Source organism: Taudactylus pleione, unplaced genomic scaffold (assembly GCF_031769625.1).
Source record: "Taudactylus pleione unplaced genomic scaffold, aTauple2 ptg000043l, whole genome shotgun sequence".
Classification (NCBI taxonomy): Eukaryota; Metazoa; Chordata; class Amphibia; order Anura; family Myobatrachidae; genus Taudactylus; species Taudactylus pleione.
In genome coordinates this window covers 11,788,939-11,812,072 of record NW_028284445.1, presented here as the reverse complement: position 1 = coordinate 11,812,072, position 23,134 = coordinate 11,788,939, and the positions used below count along the sequence as shown (strand labels likewise).

Genomic DNA, 23,134 nt, shown 5'->3' with positions numbered 1-23,134 from the left:
GCGAGTGAATCGCACACGGGGACTGAGAACTGTAATCCTGTTAGTGGTGTGCAACTACACAACTTGTCTGATTTAGTGCTTACAGTAAATGAATTTGCACCATATAAATATGCGCTTCGGTACACTGCATGCGCTGAAACGTACCTTCATTTAGAAGTCACTACTAAAACTGCATTTCTAGAGGTGGGTATAGGGCATTCAGCCAGTGCAATCAGCCCAAATACACTAGTTAAGCCTATTCCTTCAGAGGGAATCGGTATGAAATACAGATGGACGGGATGCCAGTAAATTCCGACAATGAAACGGTAAGTAATGTTCTCCTGTCCTATTTACCCCCTAACCCTCCTTTCCTGCACCGTTATACTAACCCTCCCTACCCTGCACCCTAAACCTCCCGGTAAGTGCCTAAACCTATCCTTCCCCCATTAGTGCCTAACCCTAACCCTCCCGCCAGTTGTGCCCGAACCTAACCCCCCATGCCCGGAGCCTAACCCTAACCTCCTCCCTCCTGCAGCCTAACTATAAGCCCCCCTTCCCTCCCCCGATGCTGATACTTACCATTTCCCGGTGTCCTTACGATGGGGATGAAGTCTGTGCCAGCATCGGCATCTCAAGTCATGTTGGGATTTGGGCGCCGGTATTGTCTTGGCGATCGCGATTCTGATGCCGGTATCCCGGTTGTCGGGATGTTAACCGTATCCCCTTCAGAAGGCATCTTACTAAAGGCTCATACACACTTAATGATACTGTATGCTCCATGAGTGATATTGTTAAGTGTTTCCCCTGCACTGCAGGGCTCGACATTGAGCATACACACTGAACGATATCGTTAACAATATCCTTTAGTGACGGCACCCTCCCTCATCCCTGTACTTGCAGAACCTGACGATATTGTCAGGTTGCCCTGCAAGTACGGGCAATGAAAGACATCATAAACGATCCGTCGGAGCGCGAATCGTTAACGATGTCATGCATACGCACTGGACCATATTGAACTCTATGAATGATAACGATATCGTTATCGTACATGTCATCCAACTTATCATGTAGTGTCTATGCGGCATTAATCTGTCGCTGTACAGCATATCTATTGCACAGTCAGAAACACTGGTGAAAGTTTACATGATGATTTATTTGCTGTACATAACCTTTTTTAAAAATAAATAAATTATATATATATACAGTCAGGTGCATAAATATTGGGACATTGACAGAATTTTCATATTTTGTCCTCTATTCACCACCACAATGGCTTTGAAATGAAACAAACTACATGTGCTTTAACTGCAGACTTTCAGATTTAATTTGAGGGTAATTACATCCAAATCAGGTGAACAGTGTAGGAATTACAACGGTTTCTATATGTGCCTCCCACTTTTTAAGGGGCCAAAAGTAATGGGACTATCAACTCAAAAGCTATTTCATGGACAGGTGTGGGCTATTCCCTCGTTATTTCATTATCAATTAAGCAGGTAAAAGGTCTGGAGTTGAATCTAGGTGTGACATTTGCATTTGGAATCAGTTGCTGTCGACTCTCATATGAGATCCAAAGAGCTGTCACTATCAATGAAGCAAGCCATCATTAGGCTGAAAAATCAAAACAAACCCATCAGAGAGATTGCAAAAACATTAGGTGTGGCCAAATCAACAGTTTGGAAGATTCTTAAAAAGAAAGAATTCACCGAAGAGCTCAGCAACACCAAAAGACCCGGAAGACCACAGAAAACAAATGTGGTGGATGACAGAAGAATTATTTCCCTGGGGAAGAAAAAGCCCTACACAACAGTTGGCCAAATCAAGAACACTCTCCAGGAGGTAGGTGTATATGTGTCAAAGTCAACAATCAAGAGAAGACTTCACAAGAGTGAATATAGAGGTTTCACCACAAGATGTAAACCATTGGTGAGCCTCAAAAACAGGAAGACCAGATTAGAGTTTGCCAGACAACATCTAAAAAAGCCATTACAGTTCTGGAACAACATCCTGTGGACAGATGAGACAAAGATCAACTTGTACCAGAGTGATGGGAAGAGAAGAGTATGGAGAAGGAAAGGAACTGCTCATGATCCAAAACATACCACCTCATCAGTGAAGCATGGTGGTGGTAGTGTCATGGCGTGGGCATGTCTGGCTGCCAATGGAACTGGTTCCCTTATATTTATTGATGATGTGACTGCTGACAAAACCAGCAGAATGAATTCTGAATTGTTTCGGGCAATATTATATGCTCGTATTCAGTCAAATGCTTCAGAACTCATTGGACGGCGCTTCACAGTGCAGATGTACAATGACCCTAGCATACTGCAAAAGCAACCAAAGCGTTTTTAAGGCTAAAAAGTGGAATGTTATGCAATGGCCAAGTCAATCCCTTGACCTGAATCTGATTGAGTATGCATTTCACTTGATGAAGACAAAACTGAAGGGAAAATGCCCCAAGAACAAGCAGGAACTGAAGACATTTGCAGTAGAGGCCTGGCAGAGCATCACCAGGGATGAAACCCAGCGTCTGGTGATATCTATGCGTTCCAGAATTCAGGCTGTAATTGCCTGCAAAGGATTTGCAACAAAGTATTAAAAACTGAAAGTTAGATTTAGGATTGTTTAGTTTGTCCCATTACTTTTGGCCCCTTAAAAAGTGGGAGGCACATATAGAAACCGTTGTAATTCCTACACCGTTCACCTGATTTGTATGTAATTACCCTCAAATTAAATCTGAAAGTCTGCAGTTAAAGCACATCTTGTTTGTTTCATTTCAAAGCCATTGTGGTGGTGAATAGAGGCCAAAATATGAAAATTCTGTCAATGTCCCAATATTTATGCACCTGACTGTATGTATGTATGTATGTATATATATATATATATATGTATGTATATATATATATATTTTATTTTTATTTTTTTCTTAAAGTACTAAAGTTGCAGCAGTCATCATTAAACTGTGTGGCGATAATAAGAAGTGATCATTTTCAGCTGATCCTTTACAGCGATACTTCTCCTTATAATTGCATTAGGCCTCTATAGCAAAGCAAGTCTTCAACTAAAGTAAATTAAACAAAAAAAAGTTGGAAAACACAAAACAAAAAAATAATAGCAGCATATTGGAACATGCACAACCCATATAGAGATCAATATATCTGGGACACATACAGTATGACTTACCAAAGAAGTGTATATATGATATAATTAAAGACTAATAAAGGTTGAGTCTCCCATATCCATTCTGAAATACGGAATATTCCGAAATACAGAATAATTTTAGCATGACTGAGAAAGTGAAACCTTTGCTTTCTGATAGTTTAATGTACACAAACTTTGTTTAAAGCACAAAATTATTAAAATTATAGTATAAAATAACCAGGGCCGTAGCTAGGGTAGTGCGGCCGGTGCCATCGCACAGGGCACCACAAATCAGGGGGCGCTGTTTGGGCCTGTGAAATTTCTGTTTATTATCATTCTTGCTTGTAGCTTCCTCTTACTTCATCCCCAGCATCTCCTGACCTCCTGGCGCTTCCCCATGAGGCCATGGCCCTTTTTTGGGTGCATTATGTCCCTTTGAAAAATGAGGGGGGCGCCAATGCTCTTTCTGGCACAGGGCACCAAAAAGTCTAGTTACGGCTCTGAATATAACCTTCAGGCTGTATGTATAAGGTATATATGAAACAAATTAATTACATGTATGTACACAAACATTTATGATGCACAAAATTATTAAAAATATTGAATAAAATGACCTTCAGGCTATGTGTATAAGGTGTATATAAAACATAAAAGCATTCTGTGTTTAAATTTGATCCCATTCCAAAGATATCTCATTATGGTGAGCAAATATTCTAAATAACCGAATACTCCGATATCCAAAATACCCCGGGTCCCAAGCATTTTGGATATGGGAGACTCAACCTGTAGTTGATACAAATAAGACATTAGATTTAAAATGAAAGACTTAATTGAGATTTTCCCAAACCTATTCTCTCCTGTAATAAGAAAGAGCTGGTAACAGGTATAAAAGGCAGTGTCAGAGGGAATATCTGTTTATATGTACATGATACCTGGGGGTATATTTACCAAGGTTCGATTTTGTTTTCTCTTCGATTTTGCATTCAGTTTTAGTTCCATTTTTTATGAAGGGATTTACTAAAGCTCAAATCGAATGTCAAATCGAACATAAAACTGAATTTCAAATGAAATCGAATTTCTGAAAAACATAGATGTTTTTCCATAGAAGGCTATAGGATCACTTCACTTACTAACATTCAATTTGTAAATCGAATGAAAAATGAACACCAAATCGAACTGCAAATCCCCAAATGAATAGAAGAGCTTCATGCTTTCGTTTTCAGCATGAGCAGTTCGATTTGACACAGATACATGCATACATCAGTGAGATGCATGCAAGTTAAGTGCGTAATTTTTTTTGTGGTTCTCCAAATACCAGCATGCAGGGGAGGCTTGTTGGGACCTGCAGTTCTGCTGGTAATAACAATGTTTACACTTCTCTTTTTACACTACACTTTGACACTATTAACCCGGCACCCACTGCCCACGGGTGCCGGGGATAGCCCCGGGCTATCAGCCTAGGCATGGTGTGCCCTAAAGAGGGGGACCCCTTTATTGGGGGGGTCTCCAACTCCCCAGGGATCCCTGTCCTGGGCTGACTAGCTGTCAGGAGTGATGTTTCGACCGGGGAACCCGGTGATAGGGTTTCCCTGGCTGTGACATTATCCCTCCATTAGAAAGGGTCCGGTGCTGGTTATGGAAATTACAGGCGAACCCTACGCTTTTTTCCCCCTGTAATTCCAGAACCAGGGCCGGCTCAGAGCCTGGTGCTGGTTGCGCTAAGTACAGTGGAACCCTACGCAATTTTTCCCCTGTACTTACACAACCAGGACTGGCTATAAAAAGTCAGTGGATGGTAGTGGTTTTAGGGGGGGGGACCCCACGTCATTTTTTTTATTACAATTAACACTTAACAATCTTTTTACAATAAGATAAATGCATGCATCTCACTGATGTATGCATGTATCTGTTTCAAATCAAACTGCTCGTGCTGAAAATCAAAGCATGAAGCAGTTCTATTCATTTGGGGCTTAGAAGTTAGTTTTGGAGTGGGATTTGCTGTTCGATTTGGACCTGAACATGCAAAATGAAACATCAAATCCATTTTTAAACTGAAACAAGATCGAATTTGAGTTGAAAATTGAAAGCAAAATCCATTATTAGTAAATTTGAGATTTGTTAAGGGATTTTGCTGTTCGAGTTCAATTCGATCTCAGGAGATTTCAGTGATTCATAAAAATTAATCTCTAATCGCACTTTAGTAAATTTACCCCTAGGAGGTCCTTAATAATAACCTAGATTTAGTGTCTCATTATCATCCCTCTCTAGTACATTGCATATGTATGGGCATCGCAGCCTTATACTTTATTTATAATTCCTATTAATTTGATGTATAATTACAATTATTTTCTTCTATAAGATGATTATTATATAACCTTGTTCCAGTCCATTTAAATATATCTTTTTCAGTATTCAGACTATGAGGGCACATTGTGTAGTTGTGCAGCACGTCTGTGATGAGCACAATTGCTCACTATGGGACAGGAGTTGTCAGTACTCTGGGGACAGAACATTGTGCCCTTACTTAGAGGATATTCCTGAGAGAGACCTTGTTGCATCTGATGCTGTAATAATTTATCACACGGATACCGGGGATTGCTACCAGCTCTGTGCATCTACCATCAGCTGTCAGCCTCATTATCCCGGTGGCTTCTGACACTGAGGCTATTGTTGTGATCTAATATTGGTCAGATTCACCCTTTCATACCATCATACAAGGACACAGATCATCTTTGTGTGGCAATCAGTGCTGTCAGTCTCGCTTATTACATGTAGTGCATCAGATAATCTCCAATTATAGTCTCCAATTACTGTGTATATATATCCCATCCCATTGGGATGTATACACTCAATAAGTAACAGCTGTTGTACTGTTTGACAGACTTATTTTTTTTGACAAGTGATTTATTATTGCCAGCAGTGAAGCATCTGCGCCTCTTTTGCAAAGCGTATTTTGTGTGAATTCGCACTGCGCATGCTCAGAAAATGGGCACACGCCAGTGTGGGCACTGTCACATGCATTTCCGTTAGATCTACACTTGTGAGCAATGGAACGAGGGTGTGAGAGGCGTTCTCATGTAGGCTCAGGAACCAGGCACATATGTTACACGCACAGATGCGGCACAGATCTCACCAGGCGTCCAGCTCTGCATGTGGGTGATAATATGCATATTACCTGCGCATATTTCTTTTGAGCAATTTACTTCTAACTTTCTATCAGCCCCTCTGTGTGTATTTATGGTTGGTTTCTCTGTGTACAGCTGCTTTGGAGTTTGGGGGCGGGATGTATTAACAGTGAAAATGCGATAAAACCCCTCAAAATGCAGTGTTCGGGGGTTTTACCGCATTCCCCATATGTACTAAGCACCGAAATGCTTCATCCCGATGGGTAACGCAGAGCCTTTGGGCTTCTTAACGGGATGCTCCCCTTGGATGGGATCCAATCGAATCCTCCCATCATCCTCCGCGGCCCACGTCCTTCTGCACAGACGTAGCTCTGTGTGTTAAACCCATAAGTCCCTCTGTCTGGGGCCATCTCTCTTATCAGGAGAGCTGTTCTTTGCAATATTCTTGGTACATACCGCGGTATGTACCCGAAGACAGGAGTGATATGCCGCATCGCGGAAGCAATACGTAGTACATTGCGCCCAATGTATTTTATCAGCACCAAGTATTTATTTCTTGTTCTTTTGTACACACACATAAAATATTATCTGTTGGGTACACACTCTCCTTTGGTTGACATACATGTGTATAGAGATATCACAGCTCACTGACCAGTATGGGAATCACAGCTCACTGACCAGTATGGGAATCACAGCTCACTGACCAATATGGGAATCACAGCTCACTGACCAGTATAGGAATCACAGCTCACTGACCATTATGGGAATCACAGCTCACTGACCAGTATGGGAATCACAGCTCACTGACCAGTATAGGAATCACAGCTCACTGACCAGTATGGGAATCACAGCTCACTGACCAATATGGGAATCACAGCTCACTGACCAGTATGGGAATCACAGCTCACTGACCAGTATAGGAATCACAGCTCACTGACCAGTATGGGAATCACAGCTCACTGACCCGTATGAGAATCACAGCTCACTGACCAGTATGGGAATCACAGCTCACTGACCAGTATGGGAATCACAGCTCACTGACCAGTATAGGAATAACAGCTCACTGACCAGCATGGGAATCACAGCTCACTGACCCGTATGAGAATCACAGCTCACTGACCAGTATGGGAATCACAGCTCACTGACCAGTATAGGAATCACAGCTCACTGACCAGTATGGGAATCACAGCTCACTGACCAGTATAGGAATCACAGCTCACTGACCAGTTTTGGAATCACAGCTCACTGACCAGTATGGGAATCATACCTCACTGACCAGTATGAGAATCACAGCTCACTGACCAGTATGGGAATCACAGCTCACTGACCAGTATGGGAATCACAGCTCACTGACCAGTATGGGAATCACAGCTCACTGACCAGTATGGGAATCATACCTCACTGACCAGTATGGGAATCACAGCTCACTGACCAGTATGGAAATCACAGTTCACTGACCAATATGGGAATCACAGCTCACTGACCAGTAGGGGAATCACAGCTCACTGACCAGTACGGGAATCACAGCTCACTGACCATTATGGGAATCACAGCTCACTGACCAGTATGGGAATCACAGCTCACTGACCAGTATGGGAATCACAGCTCTTTGACCAGTATGGGAATCACAGCTCACTGACCAGTATGGGAATCACAACTCTCTGACCAGTATGGGAATCACAGCTCACTGACCAGTATGGGAATCACAGCTCACTGACCAGTATGGGAATCACAGCTTAATGGAAAGCAGTAAAAGCAGGGGAATCTTAGAATAAATGACCCTTCACCCACAAACGATCCCTAACTGGCAATCACTTTGCCTCTAAATCCGCTCTATGAGCAACATCGCAGAGGCATTGGGACACATATGCTGTAATAAAAACATTGTCGATCTGAGTAAATATCGGCACAGCGTACAACTCGTATGTTTTTGTAGTATGGGAGGAAAACAGAACACTCAGAAGATAACCACAAAAGCACTGGGAGGACATACAAACTCCATGCAGTACTGTAATGAAACCCATGGACCGAAGCGCTATGATGCAGCTATGCTAACCACTGTGCCACTCTGCTGCCCAGTTTGTTCTCAGCCTCTCTCACATGTGGGAGACCCCAGTTGTATTTGGCCTAACGTGTCTGTGGATGTCTTTGCATTATGTAGGTTGATCACTGGAGGAAGAGATGGCTGTCTGAGAATCTGGAATTACAATAACGGGCTCTGTTTACACACTCTTAAAAAAAGAGGTAGGTAGCAAAATGTTATTGTAACTTATTGGCTAATCTAACTGATTTATTGTATGTACTTACTATGATGACCTGCCCATCAGAGCCATTCCCAGCTCACATTTGTGCTCTCCAAGGAAATAGAGGGGGCGGTGTATCACAGGAGACTAGAAATATGTTTTATTCCATTTTTATCCTCAAGCAGTAAGCAGGGAATTTGCTACAAAGTGTATAATTCCACAGCACATGGTATGTCACTGTACATTACACTCATATGTTCTATCTCTCATACACACACTGGTGGTTTAACCCCTTTGCTGCTGAGGGTTTTCTCACCTTCGTTCTCAGGCACCCGTAGTAGTTATTGTCAGAGGTGCCGAGCGATGCGGCACTTCAGGCAGGGATAGGGAGAAGACTGCTGCTGTGTGCTGGGCTAGGGAGAGTGGCTGCGGTAGCACTGCGGTCAATCCTCTCTCTCCTTGGGGCCCATTTATTAAGGATCGCATTTTGCAATGCGATCAGGGCATGCAGTACCGCCCATGATCGCATGCAGGGCATGCAGTACCGGCACATGCAGGGAGACGGGCTCCGAAAACAGCCCGTCCCTGCGATGTGGCCAGAGCGCATTCCGGGCTGCTGCGCATGCGCAGTCCCGAGGACTGCACATGAGCGGCACCCATTGCCGGCGGAAGGATATGGAAGATCCCTCCGCCGGCTGAAATGCGGTGAGTGCCCATAGGGTACAGCGGCTAACGCTATCTTCAGATGGCGTTAGCTGCTGGGGCCAATATCGGGAATGTTTCGCATTCCCGATATTGATACATTTGGCAGCATCGCATCCCCCATAGAAACCTATGGGGGAGGCGGCTGCCGGCGGCAATGGAGGAGCGGTCACTCCTTCATACATTCGGGGAATACTTAGTATTTGAGGTAAACCCCCGAAAACAGGTGTTTCTACTTCAGGGTCCATAGGGGGTCCACAGGGTTGACCTTGGGGTATAGGTTGGGAACCAAATCCGGGCACCACGCAGTTAAAGCTTTTAGCTCCCAGGATGCACTGGGTCCACTCTCCCTATAACCCCACCCCCAAGCCAGAGGCACCTCAGTTTAAGTTGGTGCCCGGCCGGAGTCGGGTCACCGTTAGCGCAGGGGGAGCTGATTAGCAGGTGTTAGTGCGGAGGATTTGACTCATAAAGGGTTCTGTATGTGGCGTCATCTGGTGCCGGCCTCTTTCACGACCCCCTTGGGCGGTTTGTTTTCTCGGGATCCTCTCAATTGCGGATCGCCGGGCGGGCCCCATTGTTGTACCTCACTTGGAGTTACTTCACCATACTGCCCTTTTCATCTCAGGGTATCTCGCAGCTTCTTGCACTCTTCCCCTGTGACACAGACTACCGCTCCCTGCAGGGGTTTTTCGCAGTATATGAATTCCCCCTGGTGCCACAATAGTCTGTCATTCCCCTTGCAGGGATTACCACAACAGCCACCCTGGGTGGATGTCGTTTTCTACGAAACGCTAATTGGCGTGGTTGACGCCCTGTGGTTACTTCCCAGTTGGCTCTGCCGTGAACTGGGTACTGTTCGGGGCTCTTTCCCTCTTACACGGGGGGAAGCCTATTTCAGGTATTATTATCCCTGCTTTAGGGCTGATAGCAGGTCCATTCTGGTTAGAGTGAATGTTGACCTGCACCTGTATCATACACCCTCAGTATTGCGTGCCTTCGGGTTACCTGTTGCTGACTAGCGGGTGGATCGCATAGCGGGACTCTGGCTGTTGCCAGATAGGAGGTGTTACAACAGTGTTTGGCCTCCTGTCCCAAATTCCCTGAGGGTCATCACGAGCCCCTCCTGGGGGGGATGGGCGTGTTACTCGTCTGATTACAGACGTTACTACGCCTCCCATTCCTGCGTGGTCGGATTCTTCGGATCCGTAGGTGGTAACTCTGCCTGAAATCAGTATACTTGCTTTCAGGAGTTGTTACCCATCCTATCATGGCTATAGCATGGTTGGTTAATACTATTGCATATTGGGTTGATGCATTTGTAACGTTTTTTCCCCTCCAACACGTCGGGGGTTCAAATGTATTTGGTCGCTCACGTAATATATGCTGTTGTCATAGGTGGAAATGCCTATATTGGATACCAGTCTCCTAACTTTCAGAGTTCCGGCTGCGACTGTATCCTCCGTAATACCCTATGGCTGCGCTCTGGGAATGCAGAGGTGCAGATACCATCTTTAGGGTTGATATTGTTTGGTCCTGACCTTGACAAGATTGTAGTAACATTGGCAGTATTACTAACGACAAGTTTACCGCTTTCAGCTATGCCCACTACAAGGCCTCAGACTAAGTCTGTTAAGTCTTTTTTGTCCTCTGGGTCAGCCTAAAGGTCTGTTTCTTCGTAGACTGTCGGCATCTACAAGGGCCGACATATCCAGTACCGAGCAGGCCTGGACTGCCAGCCGATCCTGCTTCTGAACCTACGGATATCTCTTCAGTCTGACGGGACAGGCCTACAACTGGGAGATACCGATTTTCTCAGTTCGCCCGGTATTAGTGTCGAGTTGCCGCGGCTACGTGGGTAGGAGGGTACGCCCTCTTTACAAGGGCCTTACAGATCCAGAAAGCTATGCAGTTGTTGCGGTAAGCGGAGCTAATTAGGCCATCCCCACTATCTCAGTGAGGGACTAGTTGTTCTGTTTTCTTTCTGGTGCGGTGGCTGAATGGTCCTCTTTGGCCTATTCTCTGTCTCAATTCCCTGAACCAGTTCCTAAAGCTACCTGGGCTCAGGAGGAAATCCCTATGCTCCATCATACGATGTTTGGAACCTGGGGACTTTAGGGTATCACTGGATATACAGGACGCGTGCCTACGGGTACTTACAGAGACCTTTCCTCAGCATGGGCTGAGGTTTGCTGTATCACAGCAACACTTACAATTTTTCGGGCTCTGCCTGTTGGGACTGTCCTCAGCCCCACAGGGGTTTACCAGCGTTTTGAATTTTCTGACAGTTCTTCTGTTCAGTATATCCCAATGCTCCTGTACCTGGACGGCCTCCTGCTCTTAGCGGGATCACCGGGGTACTTTACGGCCAGGTCAGGATGACTGTGGCTTCTTCAGGGTGCAGACGTTTAATCAACGGGGAAAAAGTCCTCCCTGCATCCCTCTCTGGGTATTCTTCATCTAGGATCCCTGCTGGATTCTCAGAATCTGAGAATTCTTCTGGCGTAAGACGGAATCTCCTCTCTTCCATTAGGAGTACATGGTTGTCTGCGCAGTCGACAGATGTCTTTACACTCTGGGATGCATGGTGGAATGGGCTCAGTTCCATTCCAGGCCTTTCCATAATTGGCTCATCTCCAGATGGAATGAGTTTTTTCTGTCGGATAACTGTTCAAACGATGATGCTCTCTCCGGAGGCAAGTCGGTCCCTGTCCGGGTGGCTATGGCCATCTCGTCCAGGGTTTTCTTTGCTATGGACAGTGTCTGGATCGAATCCTTTTCAGTGCAGTTGGACGTCTATCGATTCCACCCTGTCAATTAACTTACTCTGGCATAACTCTTGTTTCCCGGTGAACCTGAAAAGGTTCAGTCCGACAGGGTCAGGACAGTGGCTTCCTTTTTAGCAACACTGTTCGTTGGGTGGCAATGACAGGTATGTCACATATTCGGACATAGTCCGAGGGTCTCCTCCCGACCATCTCGGCAGCGTTCATTTCAGGAGCTCTCCATTGGGAAGCGGGAGTCCTCAGCCGTCACGACGTGCATCCCGGGGACTAGTCTCTTCCCCAAGAGAGGTTTCATCTCCTGGTGAGCAGGGGGGGCCCCCCTGAGGTGACCCTCATGGCCTTCTGACTTTATCACACTATGGTGTTACAGTTCAGCTCTGGGGATTCTGAAGCAAACTTCAGCGACTCTTTGTCGGTGAAGTGGTCCTTCCACTTTGTGTACCTGTGTTCTCCGGTCTCCCTTCTTCCTCGAGGTCTTTGGAAGTGTTTTCAATCGAGACGGAGATGCTTTCCTGCTGGTGGCTCCTGATTGCCCCAGATGTCAGGGGTACTTGGATCTTCGGAGTCTCTACATCGATACTCCATCCCTGATGCTTCACTGCCCGGACCTGTTGTCTCAGGGTCCTTGGTTTTGCCTTGGACCTGGGTCGTTTGTCTTTGACTGTGTCCTTACAGTGGTCTTACGGTTTCCCTGGCTTTGTCATCGTTGGAATGATTAGAGCACATGGATCAGCTTTTGCTGGGACCTACCACAACTGTGGCAGCCATAAATCTTATGGTATTGTACCTGTCGATACAATCCTCCGGTGTCCAGGATTTCCAGATATTCTGGCATTCCTTCCGGCTGGCTTGGGTTTCACACTTGGCCTGGTCTTCCTGACAGTGCGGATCTCTACACTGTCAGTATGGTTAAGATATGGAATTGCTTCACTCTGGTATCCAGTTCATCCTTTGGAGTGTTTTCTTGATTATGCCTCCATTTGTCCTCCCTAGGGACTCCTTGGGAGTAAGTAGTGGTTCTTCGTTACCTCCGGGGACAGTCAATGGAACCGCTGGTTGTGATAGCCATTACATGGTCTATTGCTTAGGCTCTCTCTTTCTCTCAGGGTGTTTATATCAACCAGGAGAGTGTCTGAATTGGGAGCGTTCTCATGTGGCTCCCTCTTCTGGAGGGCATCATGTCAGGGTGGGAGTTGCTCTCGCCCTGTGTTTCTTCTTAGTGGTTTTCAGGTTCCATATTATTCTGGAACTTATGGTACGGCCATTCTGTCCCCAGTCCTCTCGGCTGGTGTGGCCTCATTGACTGTGGTCTGGCCTCTTTGGATTTATGTGATCCGTTCAGGTTCCTTACGGAAATCGGACTCCTTATTGGTGGTCTGAGATTTCTGGTTTTCACAGGAAAGGATGGCCGGCCTATAACCAAATGTTGGCTTGGATGGCCTCGTAGGTCTTCCTCAGGGGCCTACCCATGGGTAGGCCTTCCTGTTGTTGATGCTTGTTTTTTCTCGGGCCATGTGACCCTCGTGTGCGGCTCGCTGTGGCGCCTCGGCTGTTTTGCCTTACTAGGTGGCCACGTGGTCTTCTGTCCACACCTTTTTAAGGTTCTAGGCATTGGTTTCCTTTGCCTCTCAGGATGCTTCCTTTTTGGCGACGGATTCTCCTCTCAGCACAGGAGCGTCCCCACCCTTGGTTGAACTGCTTTGGGACATCCCCAAGGTCAACCCTGTGGACCCCCTATGGACCCTGAAGTAGAAAACAAGAGATATGGTAAGAACTTACCTTTGTTATCTCTGTTTCTACGAAGTCCATAGGGTCCACAGGGCGCCCGCCCTGACGCACCTGGCTTCATATGGGCTGTGTGGCTGGTCACCGGTTTTCCGTCTCCCATTTCGGTGAGTATGGTTATTGAGTGTTCCAGTTTTCTCTCTCTTTTTCTCTCCTCCTCCGGCCTTTGGCTACTTACAAACTGAGGTGCCTCTGGCTTGGGGGTGGGGTTATAGGGAGAGTGGACCCAGTGCATCCTGGGAGCTAAAAGCTTTAACTGCGTGGTGCCCGGATTTGGTTCCCAACCTATACCCCAAGGTCAACCCTGTGGACCCTATGGACTTCGTAGAAACAGAGATAACAAAGGTAAGTTCTTACCATATCTCTTGTTTTTCGGGGAATTTACCTCAAATGCACTTTGATAAATGGGCCCCCTTGTGTGATGCGCAGGGGGGGGGGGGGCGATTGTGCTCGCCCCAAAGGGCTGCTTACACAGTATTTTTTTTTATTTTTTGTAACCCACCCCAAGTTAGCCATGTCCCCTCCCTGTACAGGGGCCTAGCATTGCTGTCAGCAGCCCTGGTTATTGTCTAATGATCCCCAGACATTTACTGAAACTTGTATAAAAATTACAATAATGTAATTCTGCAGGCGTGCCAAGGAACCGTCTTCCTACAGGAGAACCAGCTCTGCTGACGCAAACATTGTGGAGAAATGAGCTGCTTGCCTTATGCAATGATTTCTCATTTGTCACACAATAAAGAGTAATATTCTTCTCATTTTCAGACCACTTAGCTGAGATCTGTGACTGCACCTATGTGGACATAAACAGAAACCGGTAAGATCATTGTTATTTCAGGGATTTACCAAATCCTGCATTTGTTCAGTCACCAAAGAATCCGACTTCTGCCAAATACTTTTCCAGCACTGAGTCAGGTATAGCAGCTATCCAGTAAGGTGCATGGCCGACCCTGCGATCATCCAAAAATTCCATATACTGGTCCTGATTCAGATCTGGGAATAGAGTAAGAAAGTGCAAGTAACTGTTCCCATTGGTAAAACCATGCTGCACTGCAGGTGGGGCAGGTTTAAAATGTGCAGAGAGATTTAGATTTGGGAGGGGGTGTCTAAATTGCAGGGTAAAAATAAAGCTGTCCAGCATTGTGGGCTACATGCAAAAGCAGCCAGTATTTATCCCACATGTAAAAAATGTATGTATGTATTTGAACCCCTGAAACATGGTTACTAGGTACACAGTTACTTATGTCAGGGCCGTAGCTAGGGTAGTGCGGCTGGTGCCATCACACAGGGCATCACAGGTCAGGGGGCGCTGTTTGGGCCTGTCAAATTTCTGTTTATTATGATTCTTGCTTGTAGCTTCCTCTAATTTCATCCCCAGCATCTCCTGGCCTCCTGGCGCTTCCCCATGAAGCCATGGCCCTTTTTTGGGTGCATTATGTCCCTTTGAAAAATGAGGTTGGCGCCAATGCTCTTTCTGGCACAGGGCACCAAAAAGTCTAGTTACGGCTCTGACTTATCTTAGCTATATCTACTCTATTCCCAAATCTGAATCAGGCCCACTGTCCGCTGCCAGCTAATGGTGACATTTGCCATCACCACTATTGCTGTGCACAACTAGGAGAACCTGTGCTTAGCAGTAGCAGCAGGTTCTCCTGGTACCATCATGGTTATTCAGAAGCAACACTGTGCTTCGAGTGCTGAATGATTCCTGGGCAATGTGAAAGGGATATGGGGCGGGATGCACTAAAAGAAAAATGCGGTAAAAACACAGTTTTCTGGATTTGAAAGCATTTTCCGTATTTGTATCAAAGGCTGGCCGCCATGGCTCTGATGCGGAGGGCTGGCGTAACCCTATAGAAGTCTATGGGCTTCTACTGCATCACGCTGGTATGAGGGATCCGATCGGCCGCCGCGTTTCTAACCCAAAATGAAACATTTTCTCAAACACTGCAGCTCAGGAATGCTACCACTCCGCCTTCAATTCAACTCCCCTGAGACTGAGTCTCATGCTGCAGCCAAGTCACACTCAACAAAATGGTGGATGTGACAAGACCACACACTCGAGCAAGGGAGACGGTAGGCTCAGGCTGAGTCATGTGGCTTTTTTCAGTATACTCCGTTAAATTTAATATCTGATTAACTTTAACATGGTTTTTAACTTATAATGCTGTCACCATTCTTTTAATACGGCCTTTTATACCTTTGTACTCAGTTTATCATTCATATATTTTTTTTCTCTCCACCTGGACGTTATACTTCCGCTGCTTGCACACCCTGCCAGATGTAACCTACACAGTGCGCCCCAGATGGCTGCCTCGGATGGTACTTTCTTGGGCAGTATGAACAAACACATAGATCTATTCATTCAGTGTATTTCATATTACAAACGTTTCAGTCACCCATATATGTCATGCCCGATCTGTATCACTGTTTGCTGTATTTGCTATTCCCTGTTTTGCACCATGTACTTCCGCCCCACTGTATGCTATGCCGGTGTGCTATTCCTCTACTGAAGTGCATCCTCCATGGGCAGGATGTACTTCACAGGGTATATCATACTGCCACACGTGTCACTTTTCCCATATATGCCTTAGGTCCTCATGGATGGGATGTAAAATACATGGATCTGACTATTATGATGGGACCCTACTCCTAGCTTTCGGACGCTGCAACCACCCACTTTGTGTCATCTCTTCTAGGCGTAACCTATTCCACTCAGGGCAATCCTACATAGTGTGCCCAAGATGGTTGCCTTATCTGGTACCTTTTGTGGTTGGATATATAACCTGTGGAAGTTATTTCCCAAAATGTCTGCACTAACCCAACAATATGCTTATTGTGCTCTCTAGGTTTCGGTTGTTTTTAATTATCTCGGTGTGGTTTTCTATTTTGTGCAATACCAAATCCTTGTACAATGTACCATGTTTTCTGTCAAATAAAATAATAATAATTAGAATTATTATTATAATAATATTTAGCATTTATATTCTTATTCAGATACACAGTTGCTGTTGGCTGGGACAGAAGGATAAATATGTATTATGTGAGTATACTTTACAGTCTTATACACAAGGTTGCACTAGCAGGAGATATGGCTTTATGGGATAATAAGAGATATGGTCAGAACTTACCTTTGTTATCTCTATTTCTACGAAGTGCATAGGGTTCCACAGGATACCTTGGGGTATAGGCGATTGCGGCAGCATCGGGCACCACAGAGTTAAATCTTTTAGCCTCCCAGGATGCACTGGGGTCGCTCCTCTATACCCCATCCCCTAGCCAAGGCCATCAGTTTCGTAACAAGCCATAGGCCGGAGGAGGAGAAGAAAAAGAGAAGAAAGTCTGGAACACATAAGAATCACGTTCTCACCAGAGGAAGACGGAAAAACCGACGACCAGAACCACAGCCCATCTGCAGTACAGGTGCGACAGGGCGGGAGTCTGTGGAACCCTATGGACTTCGTAGAAATAGAGATAACAAAGGTAAGTTCTTACCATATCTCTTATTTTCTACTACAGGGTCCATAGGGTATCCACAGGATACCTTGGGGATGTCCCAAAGCAGTATCCTTTAAGGGTGGGGACGCTCCTGTGCTGGAAGGAGAATCTGTCGCCCAAAGGAAGCATCCTGAGAGTCGAAGGTATGAAAAGCATAATACCTTACAAAAAGTATGGACAGAAGACCACATGGCTGCCTTGTAAAGCTGAACACCAGAGACACCACGTTGAACTGCCCACGATGGACCCACAGACCAAGTAGAATGAGTTCTAACAGAGGATGGAACAGGAAAGCCTTTATGAATGTAAGCCTCTGAAAACTCCATGCGAATCCATCCTGCCAAAGTTTGCTTAGTGGCAGGCCAACCCATCTTATGGAAACCATAGAGGACAAACAGGGAGTCCGATTTCCTAAGGCAACTGGTACGATCAACATAAATCCTTAGAGCATGTACCACATCTTAGGAAGCCTCACTAGCGGAGAGGTCTGGAGAAGAAAGCCAGTACTATGATTTCCTTAGTAATGCGGAAACTATATACCACCAGAAGTAGAAAACCAGGGCAAGTGCAAAGCACCGTCCTGTCACTATGAAAAATCAGAAAAGGCGACCTGAGAGAGACCCCAAATCTGACACCCTTGTAGCAGAAGTAATGGTCAAAAGGAATACAGCCTTAGCTGTAAGCCATTTTAAATCCACTGAGCCTAGCTGTTCAAATGGCGGTCCCTGGCGAGCTCTTAAGACCACAACCAAATCCCAAGGAGCCATTGGTGGGATGAAGGGAAGTACACCTTGCATAAAGGCATGGACATCAGGAAGTGTAGCAATCCTACGCTGAATCTAGACTGATAGAGCAGAAATTTGCCCCTTCAGTAAAGCAAGGCGAAGACCGTGATCTAAGTCCACCTGTAGGAAAGCCAAAACCCTGGATATCCTAAAGACCTGAGGATTATATCCTTTGGGACGACACCAAAGAAAGTATGCCACACACAGTGGTAAATTCTTGTAGAAATAGATTTTCCAGCTTTGGTGTTAACCACAGAACCGGAAAAACTCCTGGACCGTAAGAGGGATGTCTCAACAGCCACGCTGTCAAAAACAGATTAGCCAGGTCCAGTGATGGAAAGGACCCTGAGACAACAGGTCCGGATGTAAAGGCAACTATATCGGAGTGTCTACTAAGAGACCCCGAAGATCTGAGAATCAGTGCCGTCTGGGCAACTCTGGAGCTATCAACAGAAGCGTGTCGCCTTCTTGCTTGAAACTGCAAATCAGTCGAGGAAGAAGGGAAAACAGAGGGAATAGGTACACAAACCTGAAGGTCCATCTGATCGACAGAGCGTGTACCAGAAGAGATCCTGCGTCTCTTGTTCTGGAAGGCCCAACTTGTTTACCAGTTGTTGAAATACCTCCCGGGGAAGAGACAATTCCCTGGATGCACATCTTGACGGCTGAGGAAGTCTGCTTTCCAGTAGAGGACCCCTGGTATGAACACTGTTGAAATGGCAGGGAGAGAGAGACCTCCGCCCAAGCAAGAATGCGGGACACTTATATCAGAGCTGCCCGACTTTGGGCTTCATCTTGGCGGTTATGAAAATCACCGTGGTGGCGTTCCAAAATTCCAAGTGATTTATTGGAAGTGCAGATTTTGTTAGTGTCCACCTTCCTTGAATGAAGAGTGGACCCGGCACTGCTCCTCAGCCTCGGAGACTGGCATCCGTCATCAGAAGGACCGAGTCAGCAAAGCAAAAGAGACGCCCCCTGTCCAGGTGAGCAGTCCGAAACCACCAGGCTAGAGACAGATGTACTTACTGGGAAAGCACAAATGTCTATGTCTTTATCCAATTGGGCAACCCCTCACAGCTGTAGTGGATTAACTGCTGCAGAGGCCTGGAGTGGAACTGGGCATATTCCACCACGTCGAACATCGACCACACGGAGCCCAGTGACCTAATTGCTGAGTGCACAGGCAACCGACGGCTGCGAAGGCAACTGCGTATTCCTGCCTGTAATGCAGCGATCTTGTCTTCTGTTACAAAGATCCCCAGGAGATGGAAGACCAACAGGGCTCCGAAATGGAGCATCCTCAATGAGGGAACTAGGGTGGACTTCTTTAAGGTTATCAGCGAACCATTATTCTGCCGCACAGATATATTTAGTAGCAGATTGCGCTGAAGGATTCCTGGAGACCCTGCTAACAACAGGAGGTCGCTCAGATAGGACAACAGGCGGACCCCCTGCATCTGCAGGTGGGCTGCCATGACTTTAGTAAATACTCGAGGCGCAGTGGCCAGACTAAAGGGCAGTGCCTGAAACTGGAAATGGCGGCTTAGCACCGCAAACCCGAGGAATTGCTGATGCGCTAAGATAATAGGGATATGCAGATAGGCATTCTGAATATCTAGAGACACCCTGAAATCCCCGGATTCCATTGCCAATATAATGGAGCGAAGAGCCTCCATCCTGAACCGAGGAACCCTGAAAGACTTGTTTAGGGACCGGAGGTTGCGCCAGTAAAACCCATTGGGTTTCTATACCAGAAAGAGATTCGAATAATATCCCGTTCCCCGCTGGGATAACGGAACAGGCACCATAACCTCAACCTGGAGCATAGAGTGCAGCACTTTCTGGAGTCTCATGGCCTTGATCTGATGGAAGGCCTGTAGTGAAAAACCGTCTGGGAGGCCTTTGCTGAAAGGAGAGGCATACCTCTCTGGCCCCAGTGTCCACAGTAGTCAGATACCAGCATTGGGCGAACTGAAAAAGCCGGCCTCCCACTTAGGGGTCCCCCCTAGGGGAGGCCCATCAGGCCGAAGGCTTATCGTCCGAGTTGGGAGTAGGACGTGTTGTACTCTAAGCCTGCCGCTTTGGAGATGTCATAGGGCCGAAAGGACAAAGTACCAGACCCAGAAGGGACTGCAGCTCATGGCAGACACGCAGACTTAGCTGCTGCCAGAGTATCCACAATTCAAATGAGGTGCAAATAGGACCTGTCTATGAAAGGGCAAGTATTGCAAACTCCATTTGGAATCTGTATCCGCTGTCCAAGAGTGCAACCATAGGGAGCGGCAAGCTGCCACGGCTGCCGAGAAAAATCTGGAAGCGAGGAAACTTATGGCCAAGGCTGCCTGATTAATATATACATGGTTTAGTCTCTGAGATTGCCCCCCAACTCCGCCAATTCCGGCGACAAGTCAGAGTCCAGAGACAATTCCAAGCTATCAGCCCAGCGCTCCATGGCTCTGGCCACCGAACACACGGCCATAGCCGGTCCGGACGCCCCTCCAGCAAGGGAATAAAGAGAATCTAGGCATATTTAAACCTTACGATCCGTGGCATCCTTGAAAAAGGATATGGAGGACATGGGTAACGCAGTACTCTGCAATATGTTACATGGAAAAACAACTATCCACAAAGGGGTATGCGACAGCCAAACATTTCTGAGGCTGGCATCTTCTACTCAGATTTCCCCACGCTTTCTCTAAATGATCCATCACTGACCAGATAGAGGAACGCAGTGGCTTCACCTTTAATATCCTTAAGAAGGCATATTAAGTTTTGGGCGCGGGGGGATCGTTATACTTAATAACCGAGACTGCACGGACTGCCCGTAGAAGGCCTGGTACATATATTTTTGACCTAGACTCCACCTGCTAGTACGAAGGTTCCTGGTCTGAAAGGTCAAAAACAAAATATCACCGTCATCAGATGTCATGGCAACATTATAATGCAGAACATTCTGATACACTACAGGCTCAATGATGACTCCCCTGCAACACGTCCTCTAGGTGCCGTACCGTATTGGACAGTGAACTTACACACGTTCCTGCGAGACCTGGGTGGACAAGAGCGGGAGACACTGGGGTATCACCAGCTGCCTGGGGCACCCTTGTATTGGTGAGAACCCGACCGACTGCCGTTATAACCCATTTGGGGAAACGCAGATGGTAACGCCGGGGTTGTGGCCAGCTGACCCACAAGGGTTATAAGTGCCAGGGCATTCCTGCACAGACGCCGGTACAGTAATTGGGCGTGATATCAGAAAAACATGCCCTGCATAAACCCCCAGTGATTAAATCACCCTCCGCTACTGGTACCTTACAAGTGGTACACTGTAGCTGTAGTGGAAATTCACGTTCACTCTCAGACATAACGAGTGTAAAGGAGTGTATGTGACTCCCCTCACAGATAAATACTTTTATAGTGAGGCATGACTACCCTGCAGCACCGCACCACAAGGGCTTGTAGTAGAGATAGGACAGGGATAGTAAAAAGGCTGATAGTCAGAGTGAAAGTACAGGCACAGCGCTAGCAATAAGTCACATACAATGCAGAAATAACATGCTGCACTACCAGCGCTGAGATCAACTACACAGACCAGAGCCTCGTAGGAAACAACGCAGCATACACTGACCTTACCTTTGTTGAAGGAGAGGTATGCAGGGGGACCCGGACCACACAGGCATCAGCTTCAGCGTCCAGCAGCACTTGCACATTCAAGTAAAATGGCCGCCGAGGAGCAGAGAGGAGGCGGGCCCCGGGGGAGGAACGCTGAACACAGCCCGCCAGACCGCTGTGGAGAGGCACTGCGCAGCTGGGGAGGCGCCGGCTGTAAACAGGGAAGGCGCTCTCCCCTGGCATGCATTTAACCCCAGGGACGCCGGACGATTACTGCCCAGCCACGGCCCGCTGTCCCTGGGGCTTGTGGAAGCGCAGGATAATACCTGGCTCCACTCGCAAGCCAGTCCCCAGGGAACCCCCTGCTTGGGGACTGAGGACTGTGTTCTCCGGCGGGTACCCGCCGCTTACCTTGTCCCCTTAGATCCGGCCACAGTCCGGGTGGTCCAGGGTCACCGCCAGCGTGACCCCAGACCCCCACCAGCATCCCCGGATCAGTACCGGCGTTCTGGTACCGGCGGGGTGAAGGAGCGACAGCATGGACGTCTGAACAGACTGTCCATGCTGTCTGCTCTATATGTGCAGCCACAGCTGCCTCGGAAGATCTTCAGGGACCTGTAACAGCCCCACTCTGCGACATGTTCTCCGACTCCTGGCCGGGCACCAACGAAAACTGATGGCCTTGGCTAGGGGGTGGGGTATAGAGGAGCGACCCCAGTGCATCCTGGGAGGCTAAAAGAATTAACTCTGTGGTGCCTGATGCTGCCGCCATCGCCTATACCACAAGGTATGCTGTGGATACCCTATGGACCCTGTAGTAGAAAACATAGCTATATATATATATATATTTATTAATATTATGTGCAAAGTATAAGCATGTTAGATATCACGGAAAAAGAGTTCGATACCATATAAAAGCATGAGGCTGCAGGCTTATTGCTTTTTAACAGGTCAAGGATATGTATACTATCGTTATATTTTGCAGTAAGAAATTAGTTATTAGCTTTAATGGGAGTAGTCGTTTATAACAAACAAATGAAGAATTTTAGTATATTTATTTTTTCAGAATTATGTCATTAACTGTGAGATGTTAAGAATTGTTAAGCAAAACTATTCTGTATTGTTCACAGAATGGAAAAAGTCTAAAACTGGATTGTTATCTTTGTCACACGTAGGCCTGCATCCAAGTCTCTGTGATGTGCAGCATAATGCTGGGAATACACTATACAATAATTGTGCTGTGTATGAGTATGACCGATGTGTAAATAGTAATCGGTGGGGCAGGCCGTTCATCCAATGCAATATTTTGAAGTTACAGTTCAGCCGCATCGGGCACTGTATTTATTGCTGCAGCTGACTGACGGACTTTTCCCCTGTTCCTTTACAGGGGAGGAATGGGGAAATGTCTAATTTCCAGGGGAGGAAGCCAGATATCATGGCCCATACATTGGCCCGTATTCAATTAGCTGCAATCATTTTGC

The 23,134-nt window shown here is 46.6% G+C and overlaps 1 protein-coding gene across 1 annotated transcript in view; it reads left to right on the top strand.

Annotated features, from left to right (window-relative positions):
- The window catches only part of LOC148537856 (cilia- and flagella-associated protein 337-like), a 116,471-nt gene that overhangs the window by 67,715 nt on the left and 25,622 nt on the right, over window positions 1-23,134 (top strand). The window contains exons 18-20 of the mRNA XM_088460151.1: window positions 8,404-8,486; window positions 14,524-14,575; window positions 16,756-16,801. Coding sequence (XP_088316277.1) covers window positions 8,404-8,486; window positions 14,524-14,575; window positions 16,756-16,801 — 181 coding nt within the window. The remainder of the gene's footprint in view (window positions 1-8,403; window positions 8,487-14,523; window positions 14,576-16,755; window positions 16,802-23,134) is intronic.